The sequence below is a fragment of the Microtus pennsylvanicus genome, chromosome 9, assembly GCF_037038515.1.
Source record: "Microtus pennsylvanicus isolate mMicPen1 chromosome 9, mMicPen1.hap1, whole genome shotgun sequence".
Lineage (NCBI taxonomy): Eukaryota > Metazoa > Chordata > Mammalia > Rodentia > Cricetidae > Microtus > Microtus pennsylvanicus.
Window position 1 is genome coordinate 105029307 of NC_134587.1, and position 22593 is coordinate 105051899.

Here is a 22593-nt window from a genome sequence, read left to right on the forward strand (position 1 = left end):
CAGACACCTCCATCACAACATCAGACACCTCCATCACAGACAACACCAGACACCTCCATCACAGACAACATCAGACACCTCCATCACAACACCAGACACCTCCGTCACGGACAACACCAGACACCTCCATCACAGACAACACCAGACACCTTCATCACAGACAACACCAGACACCTCCATCACACACAACATCAGACACCTCCATCACAGACAACACCAGACACCTCCATCACAACACCAGACACCTCCATCACAGACAACACCAGACACCTCCATCACACACAACATCAGACACCTCCATCACAGACAACACCAGACACCTCCATCACAGACAACATCAGACACCTCCATCACAACACCAGACACCTCCATCACAGACAACACCAGACACCTCCATCACAGACAACATCAGACACCTCCATCACAACACCAGACACCTCCATCACGGACAACACCAGACACCTCCATCACAGACAACACCAGACACCTCCATCACAGACAACACCAGACACCTCCATCACAGACAACACCAGACACCTCCATCACAACACCAGACACCTCCATCACAGACAACACCAGACACCTCCATCACAGACAACACCAGACACCTCCATCACAGACAACACCAGACACCTCCATCACAACATCAGACACCTCCATCACAGACAACACCAGACACCTCCATCACAACACCAGACACCTCCATCACAGACAACACCAGACACCTCCATCACAGACAACACCAGACACCTCCATCACAACACCAGACACCTCCATCACAGACAACACCAGACACCTCCATCACAACACAACATCAGACACCTCCATCACAGACAACACCAGACACCTCCATCACAACACCAGACACCTCCATCACAGACAACACCAGACACCTCCATCACACACAACATCAGACACCTCCATCACAGACAACACCAGACACCTCCATCACAACACAACATCAGACACCTCCATCACAGACAACACCAGACACCTCCATCACAGACAACACCAGACACCTCCATCACAGACAACATCAGACACCTCCATCACAACACCAGACACCTCCATCACGGACAACACCAGACACCTCCATCACAGACAACACCAGACACCTCCATCACAGACAACACCAGACACCTCCATCACAGACAACACCAGACACCTCCATCACAACACCAGACACCTCCATCACAGACAACACCAGACACCTCCATCACAGACAACACCAGACACCTCCATCACAACACCAGACACCTCCATCACAACACCAGACACCTCCATCACAGACAACACCAGACACCTCCATCATGGACAGCACCAGACACCTCCTTGACTTGGCTTCATAAGTTCCAACTATTCTCTAGCTAATAATATGTAGGACAAAGGGAACTTAAAGGATATAAAAATTATAAAGTAACTGCATTAACCACTGAGATTTACCTTATATAATAAATGTGACAAGCATTAATTGGTTTTCAGGGCAGATTTCCATTCAGAACACACTCTGTTGGGAGGCTAGTGAGCAGGGTGGGTTATTCCTAGACTCTAAGGTAAATTCAAACAGGTCCATCATATAGCCAAACTGAAGGACAAGAATTGCTGAGTCTGGAATGTTTGCTGTTCGTCTCCTAGCGTAACAGCCTCTGCAAGGTTTGAGTACTTTGAAACATCTGAACCTGGGATTTTCTCGGATTTACAAGGCTGCTTCATGATTGGGCTGTTGAGATGACTGAGCAAGATGACAGTGAAAAGTCAATACTGATTCACAAACTCCGCAGCAGATTTGAGCCAGGTCATCCATCTGAGCATGAATCTGTGGAAGGAAATGATTTTACAAACCAACAAAGTCAGAACGTCATGCAGGGAAAAGGAGAAATTCTCACAGCTGGTCACTGGCCACTTCTTGCATTGTGCCTTCAATGGCTCCCTTGATGCCCAGTGGTTGGAAACTAAGGTAGCTGTAGAATGCTGTTCTAATGTGTTAACTCAGGACATGAGCTAAAGCATGTCTGCAGTCTTTTTCCGACTGACTCACTTTCCAATTTGTAACTCTCATTGAAGCCCACACTTTCATGCATCTTTCACACATGTGTTTGCCTCTCCATTCCCGCTGTCTTCATTCACACTCACATCGCTACTGACGTGGCAAGCTCACCCTGCCTTCAGCTTCACTCTGTGCCCATACACTGGCATATTAACTGTGCCAAAACTCAGCACTCTCTGCTTACCGTCACCAAAGGTTGATTAAAAAAGCACAACACAACAAAGCAAAATCTTACCTTGGGTCTTCCATTCTTGGTTCATGGCAGTCTAGTCCCAAAGTCTCCACATCTGCCCTAACCTTACTGCACTTGAACATAAATTCTCTAGAGAGCTGTCTTTTTTACTTCAAGTCTTGTGTTTAGAATCTTTTTGCTGCTGAGCAGTGGTGGCGCATGCCTCTAATCTCAGCACTTGGGAGGAGGAGGCAGGAAGATCTCTGTGAGTTTGAGGCCTTCCTGGTCTACCAAGTGAGTTCTAGGACAGCCAGAGCTACACAGAGAAACCCTGTCTCAGAAAACAAACAAACTAACTAAAAAGAACAGTCTTTTTGCCTTCGTTCCTATTTCTGCTCCAACCAGTCACATTCTTTCTCAAGAACAATCTGAAATATTCCCTGTAATACACATAGCTTTGACATGTAGCCTATGCACCATTCACACGTCCCGCTTCTTATTAAAAATCATTGCAATGTTTTTCACTTGCGACACTTCCTCCTTTTGAGTCGTCTAGCCGTGGTCATCAGGGACTGACTCATTATTCCCACCCAGAGATACAGGCAGGCACCATGTTCATTTCCCTTTTACTTTATCAACGGAAGCTGCACACCCATAGGTTGTATGTTAAGTAGGAGGAGAAAACTGGAAATAGCGATCTCAGTTTTGTCTGCTTTCTTTGTCCTACTAGTAAAGACATGCAAGTTACAAGGAAAGAACTGAATCTCTTAAGAAGAAGTAGGAGGTGTTAGATAAAACAGAACTGCAGTCAATACTGCTGCTGGATCACGAGAGAGTCAGGGAAGTTCTCAGATCAGACTCTCACTGGGAGCAGCACCAGAGGCCGCTGCCTTCTCTGCCGAGTTAAACGCTGGAACTCACCTTCTCTCCAGGTGCCCTCCGACGGTCATGAGAAGGGTAGAAAACAAACACAGTGCACAAAGGGTGTAATTTACAATCAGCTGGGCAGCCCTGAAGAGTGAAACTGTGGAATAACATCTTAGGAGGCTATATAATTAAAATCATAACACTAACCATAGAAATGATAACTGTTCGATGCTGGTGTTCTACAAAGGCTGTATTTCAAAGCAGTACTTTTACTTAAAATTGTGACACTCACATCATGCAGATAAAAGATTTTTGTCGTGCTCGGGATGGATGGCAATTTGAAAAGTTGTGAAACGTCCAAATACACGAAACCCTCTACACCAGGATTAACAGGACTCAAAGACTCTGCAGCTTCATGAACGCATATGCCCTTAAACTTGACAGTCAATAAATACATTTATTTTATTTATTCATAATTTTATAATAAAGTATAATTTAAAAACCAGCAGAAGGTAAAATTGGAAGTGTTAAGCTGTGGTGAGCTGTTGGTCTGCTTTCCAGGGGTCCCTCGCTGTTCCCACACAATGCACCCCATTTCAGCACATTAAAGCTGCAGAAACATTCCTTCGTTTAAGAGAATTCCACAAAGGGTTTTGATAATCTTTACAGGCTCAAGGATTTAATTTTTAAAAGTTGAGCCTGCCTAGACCATTCCAGGAGGCAGTGTTTCTCTGGGACTAGGCCAAGTTAGGTTAATTAATTAAATCAACAAACACGACTAAGAGCTTTGCAAGTGACTGGCTTGAAGTTAGGTTAGGCTCTGGTGACACAAACCTATGAGACCAACCTCTGCCCCCGTCTGTGTGTTTGCATTGCTACGGCCTGAACGCAGGGCCTTGTGTACACTAGGCAAACACTCGCTACTGAACTATGGACCCAGCCAACATTACTTTGAGACAGGCGCTCACTGTGTAGCCCAGGCTGGCCTCCAGATGCCATCATCTTGTTTCCATCACCACAGCACTTAAACTGCAGGTGTGCATATCCTGTCTCGTATCCCTCGGAAGGGAGGAGGGAGTTCTGTGGGCAGTATTGGGCATGGGAATGAGCCTGAACAGGTGTTAGAAGTCTTGAGACCTGTCATGGTCCGAATTATTGTGCTAAGCCAGGCAAATTCTTGAGTTCCTCTGTACCCACATGTTCTCTTATCAATTAAAAGCAAAAGTTCAAACTTCAAAGTACTTTGAAATCTCCTCCACCCTCTTTAACCTTCTGATGTCGGTTCTTCTGTTTCTCATTGTCTTCTCCTCTCTTCTGCTTTCCTCATAGTTCTTCTCTTGTTTAAAGTTGGCCTTGGGAAACGCTTGGGATTGATAGGCTGCTTTGCTTGTTTATCATACTGAGAAGCCATGGCCAGGGCCTTGTCTTTTTCCAGAAAGATCTTCAAAGCTTGGTATCTGACCCGCAGGTCTGCATCTGGGGGCCTAGAAAGAGTTCAGCCTACACACCATCAGCCATCCCGGAAGCTCAGGATGTGATCCCCAATGGCCCTATCAAGAGGTGAGGTAGAACTGGGTACATGCCTTTAGTATCATAGCACTCTGAGAATGAGGCAAGAAGATGATGAGTTTGAGGGCACCCTAGGCTAAACTGGGCCATTCTGTCTCAAACGGGGTGGAGGAAGGAAAAGGGGGACAGAGCATGTGCAGGGATGCTCTGTGTGGGAGTGAGATGAGAGGGTGGTTGTCTTCAGTCTGCCCCTGGGTTTAATGAGGGAATGAGCAGCCTAAAGAGTGACAACTTTGTTAAAGCCCAAATTCTGCCATTTATGTATAAGTTACCAACCAACTTCATGGTATTTAGTCTCCTTTTTCCTTTGTATTTTTTTCCACCTGTAAAAGAAGTCTAGACAATGTCTAGATTCTTCCTTGCCCTAAAGTTTGTAAAACATCTCCTCTTTGAATATCTCAGAAAGGTATGGGAAGTGTTTTTCCTTATTTAGGGTTGAGAAGTTTGGCTGCTTAAATTCTATATGGGGATAGATTCATTTCTCCGAAGGGCTCAAGTGTCTATATTTCTCCCATTCTGGAGCATGATCTGATAGTTACTGGCTAGGTCCTCTTACCAGAAGCCTATGTGTGCGGTGTGAAAATACCCTTGTCATTGAAATACCAGCATGCCAGTAAAATTCAACTCTGGCACAGCCTTAACTAAACAATGACTCTTACCACAGAGGCCATAGGCGGCTCTCTCTACTTGAACACACATTTGAAGTCAGGGACAAATCGTCTTTGCTCACAGGCAGAGTTTGCAGGTAGAAATGAGAGCAAATGAACATCACTTAAAGAAATGGTTGTTTGGGAGCCCCTGTTGTCCTGGCAGACAGATTGTCAGATACCTTAAGGAGGGACAGGAAGTAAGTGAGGACATGGGTGTGCGGCCTCAGGAAATGCTCTCCTCAGTGACAGAATCAGAGGGAACATTGAAGCTTCATCACCAGAACAGTAAAAGAAGATCAGCACGTACACAAGCGTGTGTCTGTGACTCTGGGAGATGATTGACATTCAGCTCAGCCGGACCTGAAAAGTCCCAGGGGTGAGGCAGGAGACTAGGGATGACTTGCTTCTGCCGTTCCTTGCAGCTTTGAGTTCCACAAAAGCAGGCGTGACCAGAGGCTATTAGAGGAAGCTTCTGACCCATGGGAGTTATCGTCTAATTCCAGGCCATAGCCTCAGCTCGGCAGTTCTGGGTCATAGGCCATTTCCATGGCATTACAGAAACACAAGGCACCATGTGCGGATCCTGACGAATTAGACCAGGTGCTTGAGAAGACGAGCGTGTGAAGGAAGCACACGGAAAAGGAAGCAGACAACCGACTTCATAAGGGGACGAAAAGCCAGCAGTTGATCTTGCTCTTTATGACCGTGGGGGAAAGCCCCGCCCCAACATGCCATCTAACTGCAGACAGAAAGCTGGCAACAGCTGGTTTACAATATTGTTGTTTCAGACTGATGAATTGATTATGGTTTAGTTTAAGATTTAATCAGTTTTCAGCAAACTTAAAATATTTGGTATTTCTTTTTCTTGTCTAACTCACATTCAGTGTGAGACAAATAGACCTCATATTTTAAAGAGTTCATGGAAGTTGTCTAGTGCTGGGAAGACACTATGAGAGGGAAATATTATTGGTGTTTATTATTGTGTTTTATATAGAAAGGATAACTTCCATTTTCTGGGCAACTTAAACATAAACTGTTTAATTTAGAAAAATGACTAAGTGATGTTTTTATCTTCCTGGATACAACAGGGTTTCCATTTTGCACTACTCCAGGGGTCGCCTTACATATCCTAATCTCTGTGCCTGGCCTCACGCTGTACTCTGTGCTGTCCTGGGCAGTCCTGAGCCACCCATGAGGTCCTCAACCAAATGCAAATGCCAGAAGGAAGAGATTGTAACAAGCACAGGAAAGAGGCACAAGGCATAAAGAGGGACAATGGAAATCGCGTTGAGTAAATCGTTACCATATTTGTGTTCGGTCTGTGTTCATTTGGCCTGGCATTCACTCATCTCCCAGGTTCTGGATACCGGTGCTTACCCTAGGTATTAGTTCTGGCCATCAAGGCACTGATGACATTCACGGTTTTAAGGGAGATCTGAAGTCTGTATGTAGGTCCTGTATGTAGGCAGTGTCATGGTATCAGGGATCTGAGCCAGGGACTCTGCGGTCTCTCAACTGTCACCACACGGCCCAACCCCTACCTGGTGTTCATGAAATGTCTCCCAGGTGTGTTAGTTGCTACATTTGAAATTAATGAGTTCAATAAGGACTGTTTCTGAGTGGGAGGAAGAGGGGAAAGCGAAGAAATATCCGAAAGGTTGACACTTCAGGGGAGGCGAGACACTTAGGGAAGCTGTGCCCTAGAGTAAGGTGTTTTAGACAGTGGACCCAGTATGCAGCTGCGGAGGCTGGGGCTTAAGGCTCGCAACAAAGCAGATCACACAAAGGCAGGGTATCCGGCAGCAAGGCCATGAGGCTGAAGAGCTCAGTGTTGGGCTGTCCTGGTTGTACATGGTGGCCAGCAGTTTGCCCTTAATCTCCGACAGGAGAGAGGGCAGGTATTGAAATTGCTTCAGCAACTGAATGGTGGGTCAGAGCTGGATCAATTGTTTATGTAAAGAAGTAACTCGGCAGCTCCACTCTCGGCCTGGACGACCTGGGACACAGGTCCGAGGCCTTGCCTTAGACTGGATCACCTGAGGTACTTATTGGACGTGCAGATGCCGGGGCCCTGCAATGTTCTATTTCATAGCTCTGGGCTGAGATGTGGGCTCAGTGTTTAAATAAACAATCCAGGGCATTTTCTGTACATAAATGCTTATTAAATATGGGTTAGAAAGAAGTCCAGTGAGAGGGTGCATTGGTTATTCACTTCTGTGTAACAAACTACCTCCAAATTACTGACTTACTACAATACAATACAATACAATACAATGACCTGTCTTGAAGTATATACAGATCAGGAGTTTGGGAGTGGCTTAAGTAAGCCATATCCCAACTTTTCAGTGAAGCTGCAGGCCTATGTTGTAGCTGCTGAAAAGCATGAGGGCAGCTAAGGATCTCCCAAGATAACTTGTGTGGGTTTTCCTTAGCGTCTCTCCGGGTGGATTTCTCCAGTGGATGGATTTCTCCAATGGATCACTTGATATGGACATTCTTATCTCTCAGCATGAATGTTTTAAGGGTATGGGAGACACAGAGGGTGAAGGAGACTGGATGGTGGGGGAAGAGTCAGACAGACAAAGACAGAACTACAGACTTTTCTTTTTCATTGTTGCTTTTAGATATGCTTTCTCTCTGAGTCCAGGCTCACACTGCAACTAAGTAGCTTACACTGGCCTTGAACTGCTATCTTTCTATTTCAGCATCCTGAGTGCTGGAATAACAAATCTTTGCCTCTACCAGAAACTGACCTAGGAAATAGTATATCATCACTTCTGCTATGTTCTACTGGGCACACAGGCCAATGCTGGTACAGCTGGTGCATGCTTTGACTAGGATGGCTGGGGACAGCCTAGAGTTGAGGTAAGTTGGAAGACATAATTCATAGTCTTGGTATGAAATGTTGGGGACATGAGATTATAGCATGTGGTATGGAATAATATGAGCTACTGTGTTTGAATAATTACTTCATGCCAGAAACTCTTCTGAATACTTTGTGCAAAGGCTAGGGTTAGGGTTAGTCTCTGGCATGCAGTGAGCATTCCAACATGTTAGCCAGCTGTGCTCTGAGCACTTTGCATGTATTCGAACTTGCTAGCCAGCCGTGCTCTGAGCACTTTTTGCATGCATTGTCTCAACTCTCAGGACAGCAGAGTGAGCCAGACCCGGCTCCTACCCTGAGTGGGAAACTGCGAAGCTAATGGGGGAGCGAGAACGCTGCTGTTTGACTGGGTTGTCAGGACAGGGAGACAGAATGAATGTGGAAGACAAAAACCGTTGATAACATCAGTGTCCCATGAGACTTAGCTGGCTGATGGGCCAGTTCCTTAGTTTCCACCCAGGGAGTGTGAGGACATTGGCTGAGCAGATGCAGCCATGATGCAGAGGCAGACAGGCCATTCTAAAGCACCTCACATGCAATTTAATTTAGCATAAACTAAGCCCTGGGCCATGGATCCTCACATGCAATTCAATGCAGCGGAGGAGACTAAGCCCTGCATTAAGGTTTTCTGCAGCTCAGAAAGCCTAAGACAAACACGGGCCAGCACATCAGGCTTCTAAACTGACTGGATAGGCTGCATAAAGTCACACATGCTTCTTGTTTATAGCGCTTCTCAGTACCCACAGATGGTGGTCCTAGGTCTTCCCTCCTCCAGCCAGTGCTGTTTCCCTCCACACATCCCTTACATTCCTCTCCTACAGAAGAGGCCTGTTCACCTTTCCACTCCACTAAGCTTTCCTCCTTGATCGTGCCACACCTGGAGTAACACATGCCTCAGAGTTTGATAATTTACTTAATGTCAACAAAAGAGAAAGGGGAAAGCAAGCTGTGGAATTGCAGGCGCAAAAGTGGAGAGAGCCAACTTGGCCTGCGGGACCCAAGCTCCCAGAAGGGCCTGCCCGCCTCCGCGGCCTCCACCTAGCAAGTGGGAGTTTGGAGAGGGCCAGGCTGTTCTAGTAAGTCCCTTGAACTCCTCTGAGATGGTGGGACAAACCATCCCAGAATACAGACAGCGCTCTGGGTTAACCAAGGATTGATTGCCTCACTGTTGCTGAACTGAGGCAGTCAAGCCTAGCCTAGTGGCCCTGGAGTGTCTCCAGCACCCGGGTGGGGCACGGAGGGAGCGCCCAGTCACTCACCCCGGCATGTGGGCGCGGCGGGGCGGGCCAGGGCTCTGAGCTTGACGCTGAGGTCCTTCTGGGCCCTAGTGTTTGCCCAGCCTACCCTCCCTTCTTTTCCCGGACAGCTGCTGGAGGCAATCTGAAGGTGGCAGGTGCTTGGGCCACCTTGCTCAGGGTCCTAAGCAGGTAGGTGACCCGGGTGAGCGGGCAGTAGGACTCGGGAGGTGGGTCTCCAGCGCGAGGGGAATAGCACAGGGGTCAGGGCTAGAAGGGTGGTGAGACCTTGGCCCCCGCGTCTGTCCCTCCGGTCCCTCCTCCACTGTGCACAGGGCGGGCTCAGGTGCCCAGCGGAACCGGCGATCGCGGCGGCGGCCGGTGTCCGGTGTCCTGTGTCTGCAGCCTCGGCCGGGTGAGTAGTGGCCGGAGGATAGGGGAAGCTTGTGATCGATGTGCCGCGTGCCTCCAGTGGGAGGAGAATCGGTGGCGACTTGGCGCCTTTCGGGGGAAGTTGTGGCGTCCGGGCAGTGTGTGTGCACACGCGGTGAGTGTTTACACCGGTCTGGGGCAGGTGCAACCGACAGAAGCCACCTCCGAGGGTCTGGGTCCGCTGCAGTTGCTGGGTCCCGGCCGCAGTACCGGCAAATCAGCACCGATCCAGGGGTCTCTCCTGACTGGGAAACCTTCCAGACAGAGAGCCCTGGAAACCGGTTTCAGCCCACGCATAACTCCACGAGCGAGCGCATTCCGGTGCAGGGACACCCTAGCGCTGGCGCCCCCACGTGGTACAGGGAGGGGCGAGTGGTGTCCCCTCCCTGCGGTTCTGGATCAAGGCTCAATCCAGAACCCAGCTCCAGACAGCTGAGCCAATCCCGGGCCGCTCCTGTCCCAGGGCTTCATGGGTCTTAGGTGTTTGTAGGTTTTCTCAAGCTCTTCCCTGTGGTCCCACAGGAGCAGTGTAACTGCTCCTTCCTCAGCTCTCCAACAAGCTTCTCTTTGCCTCTGTAACAAGAAGTGTAATTATTTATAATTTTAAAATTTTATTAATACATACTTAAGTGAAGATGTGGCGCGACTTTCTAGGTACTTGAGAACATTTACAAAGCATCTAACAGCTTTCCCCACTTGCAATTGATTTTATTCTCAAAATCATCATAGAAGCGAATAAGAAAAAAAATGAAAAAAAAAAAACAAAACAAAACCCAAAGCCTGAAGAAAGATGTAGATGTTTAAAAGTTAATCGAATTTAAACTAGTTCTTAACTTTAGGGATATACTTGGTATACACACCACAGTATTTTTATGATAGATTGGGCTGTCGTTTGGCTATTATTATTATTATTTATTAGGCTCCATATTAATTACAAACACAATTGTGTTATATAAAAACCAGAACTTGTGAAAGTCAGACCAGATCTTCAGGCATCCTGGGAACTTAACCAAATTTAGAACTCTTTAGAAAGTTTCAGAGCAAGCGACAGGTGTGGGCTTGTTGCTGCTTATCTCTCCTTTTCAAGAACGGCGCACAGAAGACCAACAAGTTGGCGGAGCTGGGCTTTGTGTTGCATCTCGAACAACTGCACTCAGAATGACACCCAAACATGATTGGGTCTCTGGGTGTCAGCAGTGAGTGTCCTGTCGGAGTGAAAGTAAGGAAACCCCCGACTGGTACATTTCCTCCTTTTTATTTCCTGTACTTGTCTCGGTAACTTCAAGGTAGATTTTTATGACACGGTCCACGAGTGACAAAGATTCCCAGGCTAATTTTATGGATTGGGGAACTGAGTCCAAAGATGTCAATTGACCTCCCGACATCACTGGAGGCGAAGCTGGGAGTCCGAGCTGGTGTCCTTTGTGGTATCCCATGAGCACGCTGGGTTGGGGGTCTGCCGCAGGGAAGCCTTGAGGAGAGTCCTCTGGAGTGAGTCATCAGTCCAGTCTGGTGCCCAGAGTCAACACCCACAGACACTTGTTAGCTGGGTTTCCTTCGTACTCTTCCAGGACACCAGGAACCCCTTGTCTGCTTTTAAAGAATGATTAAGCTGGCCCTGGTGTCAGGGTCTATAATCTCTGTTACATGGGAGACAGAGGCAGTCAATACAGAAGGCCAAAACTTGCCTAGTCTAGAGTATATTCAAAACTGCCTGGGCAACTTAGAGTCTGTCTCGAAGTCTAAAACAAAACGAGGGCTGAGCTGTAGCTCGGCAGCAGAGAAATTGCCTAGCATGTGCAAGGGACAGGGCTTAATCCCCAGAACCACAAAACAAAACTGATTAATCAACCTCAGTGCCTGAAGTCCCTGTTTGCTGCACGAGGCAAAACAAAAGGAGTTAGCGAACCTCTTCACAGAGTGCCATGGAATGGGCACTGAGGACACAAAGTATCTAACAGGCAAGCAGAGAACCAGAGGGAGGCCAGTGTGGCAGTCAGCTCCGCCTCCTTCCTGGGTGGGGTGTTTTCTTCTCTGGCCTCCTCTAAGCTTATCTATAGTTGATTAGAGTTGGGCTTTTGCACTTGTTAAGGTATCTGCACATTTGCAATTCTCAAACCAGGGAGGTTTTCTAGTCTTTGTTTTGAAATGTTAAAAGTGAAACCACACCCTGCTTCTGGGCTGGGCGAATAAATTTGTAGCAGTCAGTCAATGTGGTGGATTCAGTAACTGCCGTGCCCAGGCCTCTTGGCTGTCCTTGTCTTCCTCACCTGTAAAATGGGACTGGACTCCAAGAGTGGCCTGACAGCTGCTAAGTGTTCAAGTGAGTGCCTGCGAGAGTTAAGTGCTGACTCTGATCCGCGGACTCTGGGCCAGGGATGAGAGGAATGCACCCTTGGCTCTTGGAGACTTGATTTTCAGTTCTCTCTGACCCTCTAATACTGTCCATGTGATTACAGACTGGGGCTAGAGCAGAGGCTATAGAGCTCCTCTGTCCCATCTGTCCCGTTCTGTGGGCATCCGCCTCTGAGGTCACGGAACACAGCTGTCTATGAATGCCCCCGGAACGTCAAAGAGTAGTTTATGTACTTACTCCTTTACGTCAAGACCTGGGAGTCCCGTGTGCCAAAGAGCCAGATTCTTTCTGTGGGAGAAGAATGTCTGCTATAAACTCTTCCTTTAGCATGGTCTTGGTTTGATCTATTCTGTGAGGGTGTGCTGGAGCCAAAATATCACAAGACATCGACTCTACATTGTATAAGCCCAGGGAAACCATTGCAAAGCAGTATGAAGTCTTACCTAGGGGCCCTGACAGGGGAGGCCTGACAGAGTTACAGTCATGGTGTCTGTTTTAGTGCTGTGTAGCCTTCCTTTAGTATCGTGTTCCATTGAATTCCAGGAGTTTAAGTGCTGTGGGAGAGGCTAGGCAGCAGGTAGGAACAGCATGCGGAGCTTCAGGGCCCTGTTGTACGAGGAATACTTACTTAGTGAGTCTAAATGCTGTCGAGGTACTGAGCACCTGACCACTGAGCAAGCTTGTCTCAAAGGACTGCGGATTTTTCTCTAATGATAAAAGTGCAGGAGTTTGGGGCCAGGACATGGGTGGGGAAAGAAAGCATGAGAATGGATTAGGATCCCACATGCAGTGGCATCAAATCCCATTGCTCCTCTGCTGGGATGAAGGGTGGAATCAGGAGACTCCTCAGAACTTTCCAGTCACCTAGCATGGTTGGTCTACAAAGTGCTTAACAAGAAAAAGAGAAATCTTTTCTCAGACAAGGTGGAGCGCCTGAGATTGGCATACATATGTGTATCTATATGTGCATTTATAATGCACGCATATAATGGACAGACGGTCTGAAGGTTTGGCATCAGAAAACATTAAATCACATAAAACTAAGTAAAATAGAGCTAGAGGTGCTGCTTTTGTGACACCAGGCTTGCCCAGGTCCTCAGCCTCTCTCTGAAGGAATTGCCTGATAAACTTATAAATCAAAGGCAGAGGCCAGTGACCTCTGCTTCCCCCAAGTATCCGGCCTGAAACTTTTATGTCGCTAAATTATGTTCCTGGAAAGAACTGGTAATCTTCCAGAATGTTCATGCGTGTTCTCTTTTGTGCTTGCACTGCTCTCCTGGCTCTGCGGGGCTTTCTGGAAATGTCCTTTGTGAAGGAGAAAACACAGAGTCATGTCTATGCGGTGCTGGAAAGACAGGAAAGGAGGACAGCAGAGAAAGCACACAGTCGTGTCTATGCAGTGCTGGAGAGATGCGGAAGCAGGACACAGAGAAAGCACACAGTTCATGTCTGTGCAGTGCTGGAGAGACGGGGAAGGAGGACAGCAGAGAAAGCACACAGTCGTGTCTATGCAGTGCTGGAGAGATGCGGAAGCAGGACACAGAGAAAGCACACAGTCGTGTCTGTGCAGTGCTGGACAAACAGGGGAGGAGGACAGCAGAGAAAGCACACAGTTGTGTCTATGCAGTGCTGGAGAGAAAGCACACAGTCGTGTCTGTGCAGTGCTGGAGAGAAAGCACACAGTCGTGTCTGTGCAGTGCTGGACAGACGGGGAAGGAGAACAGCAGAGAAAGCACACAGTCGTGTCTGTGCAGTGCTGGACAGACGGGGGAGGAGAACAGCAGAGAAAGCACACAGTTGTGTCTATGCAGTGCTGGAGAGAAAGCACACAGTCGTGTCTGTGCAGTGCTGGACAGACGGGGGAGGAGAACAGCAGAGAAAGCACACAGTTGTGTCTGTGCAGTGCTGGAGAGAAAGCACACAGTTGTGTCTGTGCAGTGCTGGAGAGAAAGCACACAATTGTGTCTGTGCAGTGCTGGAGAGGCGGGGAAGGAGGACAGCAGAGAAAGCACACAGTCGTGTCTGTGCAGTGCTGGAGAGAAAGCACACAGTCGTGTCTGTGCAGTGCTGGAGAGAAAGCACACAGTCGTGTCTGTGCAGTGCTGGAGAGAAAGCACACAGTCGTGTCTGTGCAGTGCTGGACAGACGGGGGAGGAGGACAGCAGAGAAAGCACACAGTCGTATCTGTGCAGTGCTGGAGAGATGGGGAAGGAGGACAGCAGGCTTTCATTTTATTCCTTCTTTTGACTCCGCTGAGAATAGCTCTGTTCCTCTGAAAATTTCTCAAATGTGATGTTTTCTTTTGAAATTTGGGGAGGGTATTTTTATTTCCTCTTGTGACCTTTGGTTATTGTTGTTATTGTTAGTTCTTTTCAGCCATGCTGTTGGCAGTTGGGAGTCCCTGATGTGTTTTGGGAGGAAGCCAGACAAACTCTGTTAAATTTCTGTTTTCCTGAGATCAGCGTGTTCAAAGTTAGGGTTTTCCTGATAAAGTATCTATTATGGAATACAGGTTATACAGACTCTGAGCCAAACATTACCTTGGCCTTTTCTGTTCTTTCTCTTTGAAATAATAAACTATATTGTGTTTCCTCCTGGCTTTCGTTACTAGCCTGCTTCCTTCTAGAATCTGTACATTTTATTGCCTGATTTGTGCCGTTATTTTCTTTGCAGGTTTGTCTACTGAACAACGTTTAAGAAAGAAACCTCTCTGCTGAGTTCCTGTCCCAGTGGGTCGCTAATGCCAGGTGTTCCACGCTCTGGGAAGGTCTGTGGAGGTGCCCAAGTCACAGCCTGCTGGTGGCATACGTCATTTCCAGAAGCTTCTTCTGCAGGTGTAGACGTTCTTGCTATCAGCAAGCATGCTGAAACAGATACTGTCAGACATGTTCATAGACCCTGACCTGCTGGCAGAGCTCAGCGAAGAGCAGAAGCAGATCTTGTTTTACAAGATGAGGGAGGAACAGATCCGACGATGGAAAGAAAGAGAAGCAGCCATGGAAAGAAAGGAGTGCTTGCCAGTGAAGTCCAGGCCAAAGAAAGGTAAATGTAGCCGCCTCTATGCTGTGAGTGTGGTAGCAGAAGGCCCTGCGACCGCCTTGCTGTGAGGGCTCATATCTCTCACTAGCTCGCCACATGAGCTGCGACTTCGTGGCTCTATCCTGTGCTGCTCAACCCCTTAAATCAGATTGTTAGCTGGAAGCCTGCATCGGCTCACACGTAAACACAGAAAACTTACCATGCAGTATATATGTTTAAGTCTTTTCTCTAAAAGCAGATTACCACTAAGGTGTCATGAAGTCGGTGCTGAGGAATGGGGGTGTAACTCAGTGACAGAGCACTTGCCTAACGTGTCCATCCCAGCACCTCCAAAAAACAAGAAGTCTCCTCAATCTCTACTTGTGGTCCCTTGAGGAAGGCCTTTATCCCCCACTTAGCACTTTACCACCACAATGCAAAGTACATTTGCAGCAATTATACAGCTAGTGTGACTATGTGCCATCAACCTCAGGTACTTTAAAGTGACCATTTTAAAGAAATCCCTGTCAAAGTGCAAGGAACTTGCTTAAAGAAAGCAAATGGCAATCGTGCATATGTTTAGTGTGGAATAATACTCAAATAATCTTCTTCCTGGCTGAACGAATACCTAGGAGTTTGAAAGGGTTCTTTTGAGACCATCAGGGGAGAAACTCTTCATTCATTTTGACCTAAATGTATACTTGCACAGATATAGAAAGTGCACATTATTCCCCCCCACACACACAGAGTCTGCCATGGATCAGTACTTAACTAAACACATACACACGTGCACACACACACACAGGCACACAGTTTTCAAGGTCATTCACTGAGATATTCATGTTTAATTTCTCTTCATTTTTTTATCAAGCCAGGAAAAGTAAAATTTTATAAGACCACTCAGGAGAAAATCCCACTGGCGTGATTGCCAGACACACAGATTGGAAGTGGAAATCAGTTTAGTGGCCTTTGCCTCCCTACTATAACTGAAATTCTTTTTATGAGGTCTATATGCTGATAAGAAAAACAAATATGAGTATTTTGATTATTACCTGATACAACATATGCAGTTTAAGGGCTGGGGTATAGATCAGGGTGAGGGTGCTTGCATGGGCAAGTGTACCAACAGCACCACACCAGTAACCAAAAAGTCCTGGGTACAACATTAAAAAGAGAGCATAGCAATAGCTTATTGGTGATTTAGATGGTCTGTGAAGCACGTACCTTGTGTCTTCTCCTCCCAAAATGTTTGCACTGTTAGTATTAACTGCCCAGTGTTATAGGACAAAACAAGCAAATATAACCCTTAGGGATCTTATGCATGGAAAGCTGCATGCGTGCTTAGGGGGAAAGGGTATAAATTACCAGATTTGAGGAGTAAGAAAGACTTTGAGCTATCTTGGGTTAGATGCATTATTTGAGTTAATTTCACCAGTTTTTAGGTGTCAGAATGTTAGAACAGTCGTCACTATGGATGTGGCCCTCATTTGGACACAGGAACCCCAGCCAGTGCTTCCTGCACTGTCTCAGGCAGACTCGCAGCCCAGTGCTGCAGTGTATTATCTTACTTAACATTAGCAGCCAGGCCTGCAGCGCGAAGCACTCTTTACATTATATGGACGAAAAAAGGGAAGCTCAGTCATGAATTAACTTGCCTTGGGCAAACAGCTGGGATAGACCCTGGCTTCAATTTCTCCCCCAATTGGGTCCTGTGAACAAACGTGGTACGTGACAAGCTCAACAGGGGACTTCGGAGCAGTTACTAAAGACGCCTCGCAAGCATCTAAAACAGAAGGTGGCGCTTTTCCTGTGTGCTTTGTCATAGAGGCACAAGCAGAAGATGTGGTTCCCCTGCACTGCTTATCATTGCTTCTTAATGAAGCAGAGGCTAGGAGGCCAAAGCCCAGGTGAGGATCTGGTGGATGGGACAGTATCTCCATCTGCCCTTGAGATAAATGTACCTGAGATACTCATGTGGTTTGAATGAGAATGACTGACATGGGATTGTATATTTGAATGTTTAGTCACCAGGGAATATATAACTGTTTGAAAGGATTCCTCTGCTCAGTACAGAGCCTTACTTCTGAGGCTATGCCATAAAAGGCCTGTGGCCCCTCTTCACTCTTTTTTAAATCCCTTCCGCTCACTTTCTCCACTGCCCACTTTCCTTCCTGGACGAGATGTATAACTAACATTGGCTTTGAGGTTTCAAAGGCCCAAGCCAGTTCCAGCATTGCCACCCGCCCCCCTTATCTGTCTGTGGATCACAATGTAGCTCTCAGCTGCTGCTCCAGCACCGCGCCTGTTGCCATGATCCCCACCATGACGACAATGGACTATCATTCAGAAACTGTAAGCGAGGCCCCAATTAAATAGATTCTTTTGGAAGAGTTGCCTTGGGCATGGTGTCTCTTTACAGTTATAGGACAATGAGCAAGGCTTGGATCCATCTCCGTCTGCTGGACTCTTATTGTTAGCACGGGCACGTTCCTTTAGCTAGTCCTCCGTTTCCAGGAAGCAAGGGTTCCACAGAGCAGAGCTGGAATGCAGCGGGGTCTCTGGAAATGTTAGCTAGACAAATAGCTGATTCCTTTTCCTCTACACAGCATGCTCAAACCCATATGGCCAAAAGACTTTTCACCAAGCTTTGGTCTGCTTGTCATTACCGCACCAGAGTTTCTGTCCAGATGGCCCTGCAAGCTCACCACAAAGAAAACTCTTCCCAACTTTTCCTAAAGTTCCTCATAACCTCTGGTCCTGTCTCTTAGTCTGTCATGATGGCTCTGCTCTGTTCCTTGTCACTAAAGCCAGATGGCAGAAAGACATTGTGGCTCCCATCTGGCCTTGCCTATCCTCAGTCACTAAATCTCACAGATTTTACTTTGCCTTTTCTGTTCTTTGGCGATTTCCCCTCCCAGGGTATTAGTCTGTTATAATGTAGCAAGCTTGTGCTTTTCATTGAAACGGTTGCATTTAATTCTTGTGAGAACTAGGTGAGGCCAGTGGTGGAAGATATTCCAGAGGCCTCTGGGGCAGCAGTGTGCAGAAAAATCTTAGGATTGTTGGCTATCTTAGTACTGTTATAGGAGCCCTACTTTTGGCAGTCACGCACACACCAGTACTGACTTCTTCCAATGTGCTGTAGTTTATTATCTTGGCGAAATGCTTTTGTGGAGCTCAATGGACTCATGATAAAGAAGGGTTAGGAACAACCTAGGGTTATATATATAGTGACTGGTATAACCCAGGAAGGGTTTACTGTAACGTGTCCTTGGCTCATCACAGGAAGCTTGTATCCTGCTGGACCCATTGCATAGGAAACAGCAAACACAGCAGTGCAATCCTGTAATCAGGGCATAGGACTGGAGTAGTCTGGCTCCAGTCTTTCGGTTCCCTGAAAGAGACGTGACACTCCATTTGTATACGGCATTGTCTAGCACTGCCTCCTTAGAGGGTTTGCATATGGCTCCGAGTAGGGAGAACCTCTTTGTCCAGAGAAAACACTTCCCTGAAGAGCGAGGTGCGACTACAAGTCTCTGCTTGGGAGTGACTTATGATGTAGTCCTCAAACGAGATGGACCCACTTTTCTAGAAAAGCTGGTTTTAGAATAATTTTGTAAGAGTCCCTGAGATAACAATCATAAAGAGACCTGTGGTTGTACAGTCACAGTTCAAAGACTGGAGAAACAAAAGACCTTGTAATTATGTGGAGTGCTATACAAACTCCCTCCCTCCACACGCAGATTTAAGTGTGCACATAATTTCCAGGCGAAGTGGACAGAAAATCCAGAACGGCGGGGTGGTGTTAGACTGTAAGAGAGATATTGCGTATGCTGCATTCACAAGTCCTCAGTTTATACCTTTTCTGTAAAGGGGTGTGTTCGGAGTCACATGACTCTGCATGCCTAGTCCCTGCCTTTCTCTTTCTTCCTCCTCTTTCAGTTACAAGGTCCCACATATCCCAGACTGAATGAAGTTCAGCTTCCTAAGTAGCCAAGGTTAGCACTGAACCGACCTTCCTGCCTCTACCTCCCAAGCGCTGGGCGCACAGGTGTGAACCACCACACCTGATTATGGCTGTGCTTGAAACTGAGCCCAGAGTCTCAGTCATGTAGGTTAGCACCTTTCCAGCTGAGCCACATCCCAGCCAAGGCTTTCCTTTAACCCACCTCTGCAGCCTTTCCCTTTTGACCTTCATCCTGGCATCCTGGTCAGCAGCCCAGGGACAGCCCTGCCTGTTTCCTCAGTCTGAGGAGCTCTCCCATACAGCTTTGCTCTCTCTGTCCCCGAGGTCCTTAGGGTGGTGCCAGGATGTACAGATATTCTGGCAATGTTTGCTGAGCAAACAGCTGAATCCTCTTTGCTCTAACGGACTCTAGAACACATTCCTGCTGCCTGAGCCGGTTCTCACCATTCCCAGTCACCTGCCTGCTCCTGGATTCCCGGCATTAGTACCGCCCTTCTCTTCCCTCTCATCTGCAGGCCTGTGTGCTTTCCCCGCCATCTTCTACCTTACTCAGTTATTTCGGGAATCAGAATTCCTCACTTGCATAAATTTACAAACACTTTGGATTCTTTTCCTCTGCCCATGAATGAAGCTCATGCTTCTCCAAGGTTCTCTCCAAGGTTTCCTTCTCTCTGTGAGTCAGCTAGTCCAGTGATTTTGAAGATAATATGGGTACGGTAATTTCCAAGCCCACCTGGCCAGTCTCAACCTGATTCGTGCTCTCTCTCTCTCTCTCTCTCTCTCTCTCTCTCTCTCTCTCTCTCTCTCTCTCTCTCTCTCTGTACCAGCTCAGGGAATTCTGGAGATGTGGTTTCTTTGTGGCCCTTTTCAGCTTCTTGAGCTCTTGTTCACTCTTTGCCTGCAAACTCTCCACTGGTCACCTGCAGTTCTAGGCTTTGTCCGTCCCACCCTAGGGCAAGATGTTGTCCCCTAGAGTCACCATTGCCACCCGCAACCTGCAGACTCTATGAAAACCGTTTTGGGGATGTTCATATGGTGTCCCAGCTAAACAAGGATTCTCTGGGCTCCCAGTCTTTGCTTCTTGTGGTATCCAACCACCGTGGGCTCTAGCTGTCGGCCTCCTGTTGTTAATAACAGCGGAGAGTTACCTAAGTGAAGGCCGAGAGGTGGGCATAGTAAAATATTACAGCTGGCCTCGGGAGTGTGTAATAGAGACAATTTTATGAGGTATGACAACTTTCTGGAGTTAACATTTGGCATGTCCTGAAACTGCAAGACCAGCGAGGGTTGGCGCCTGGGCCTATTGCCAGGAGAACACTCAGGGTGCCATCTCCTCTTCTACCCGGGATCCCCCATCACTTGTGTCTCTACCTGTGAAAGCAGGGTCAAGGCAGTTCCTTCTGGCCTTGAGGTCCCGTGGTAAAGATTGTACAAATCTGCCCCACTCTCTTCAACCGTTCTTAGCACTCCCAAGGCCGCGGGATGAGATCATTTATCTGGAGAAGAGCAGGAAGCACAGATCACGTTTGGCAGCCTGCTTTTGTAATGCGACCAGAGACAGCACTTGGAAGTGGGCCAATAGCACATGAACGATTGAACGGAAAGCTTCCTCTGCTTAGCAGAAGCCCTGAGGCAAGCCCAGTGTGGACGTCTAAGGGATTCAGCGTTGGCCAACATCTGCGGCATCCCCTTCATACACTCAGCACCTGGGGCTGGTCTGAAGGCATCGGCTAGACCTAACTGTGGACCACAGTGACCTGAGCAGACCCCATATCCATCCCTTTAGTTTAAGGACTGTATTTCTTGGCCTCTCCTAATCAAATGTTACATTTCCCTGGTCCCATCTGGCTACATTTCTGGAGCTCAGAAACTAGATGTAATACAACCCCTGGTACCAATTGCACACGAGGGTTATTTAAGTCACCAAGTGTCATACTATCCAGGTCGTATTATCTTCTCACATGCTGGTGTGAATCTCCAGGCAGCCCTGTAAGTAAGTAATAGGCTGGCTGGTGGTAGCCGGTAACCTCTGCTGAACTCCTATTATCCTTGGCATGCCTGCTATTCACAGCCATCATTGTAATGGATGTTGGTGTTCCCATATTACAGATGAGGAAATCGAGTCTTAAAGATATGAATGTTCCTAAATCACACAGCTGGTACACAGCAAGGCTAATGTTTGAATGGAACCATTCTAACTCTAAAACACTTGTCGTGACAGTACTTGAGCAAATGCTCAGCTCTGCGTGACTCCTGATGCCCGTCGCTCTCCTACCCTATAGGATAATGAGTGCCGTGAACGAGGTCATTCTCTCTCAGCACTGGCAGGTGGAAGCGCCAGGCCCATCATATTTGTGAAGCAGCTGTCACAGCCCCTAGCGTCACTGTTTGCTCCTGAGCAGGTTGGAAGTGTTTTGCTTTACCACTCCCAACCCAAGACTGGAAAATACTAAAGTGATCAGGACACATAATAACATAGCATCCAATAAATAGTTTGTTCAACCCAAATTTTGTTTCATTTGCAGAGAATGGCAAGTCTGTCCATTGGAAGCTGGGAGCTGATAAGAAGGTGTGGGTTTGGGTGATGGGCGAACACCATCTAGACAAGCCCTACGACGTGCTCTGCGATGAGATCCTTGCTGAGAGGGCCCGTCTGAGAGCAGCGCAGGACTCGGAGCTCAGGTAGGCGATCTGCATCCCAGCTGCGCCCGGCTGCATGCTAAAGGGCAGTGTGTATCAGTTCCTTCTCTTCACTGCTGTGTCAGAATACCTGACAAAAGCCGCTCAAGGAAGTAAAGGTTTCTTTGTCTCAAAGTTAAAAAGGAATAGAGTCCATCGTGGCTGGGGAGGCACAGTGGCAGGGTCACATTACACCTGCGGTCAGAGGGCAGGGTGAGCAGAAAATGGGGCTGGAGTATAAAACATCAAGACTGACCTGGATGACGCACTTCCTCCAATGAGACTTCACCTCGTAAAGGTTCTGCAACATCCCCACATAGCCCCATCACGGAGAACCAAGTATCCAGCCTCGCCAGCCTATGGGGCATTTCACATTCAGCCGCAACACACTGTATCGAAACCTCTTGCTTACAGCATGTGGTAGGAGAACACAGTGACACTCGAGAGTCAGAAGAATCACTTTAGGTCTTTCCAGAAAGTTCGCTTGAACTTTTAGCGATACCCTTCTGGCCTGCAGTGCTGCCCAACAACTGCTTCCGCTCTCACAGACATCCCAGGGCTGATTTGCACGAGCATGCTGGCTGCCCCTGCTCCACCTCTGCTCAGTTAGGTTAGCATCTTCCTGGAGCAGCGGCACAGGATATAGCCAAGTGTCAGGTGTGTTTGTGAGAACTGAACCAGCTGTGGGCAGCTGGATGGCAGAGTCTGAGCTATGCC

General features: G+C 47.6%; 1 protein-coding gene across 2 annotated transcripts in view; it reads left to right on the plus strand.

Annotated features, from left to right (window-relative positions):
• The first annotated feature begins 9516 nt into the window (after positions 1–9516).
• The window catches only part of Sh2d4a (SH2 domain containing 4A), a 56133-nt gene continuing 43056 nt past the window's right edge, over positions 9517–22593 (plus strand). Inside the window, exons 1-3 of one of the 2 annotated variants that reach the window (XM_075986915.1) lie at positions 9517–9616; positions 14886–15254; positions 21723–21879. In XM_075986915.1, the coding sequence (XP_075843030.1) occupies positions 15074–15254; positions 21723–21879 (338 nt within the window). In that variant the 5' untranslated portion in view covers positions 9517–9616; positions 14886–15073. Of the gene's footprint in view, positions 9617–9912; positions 9972–14885; positions 15255–21722; positions 21880–22593 lie in introns of those variants that run through there. The other variant, XM_075986916.1, reaches the window with a different exon arrangement.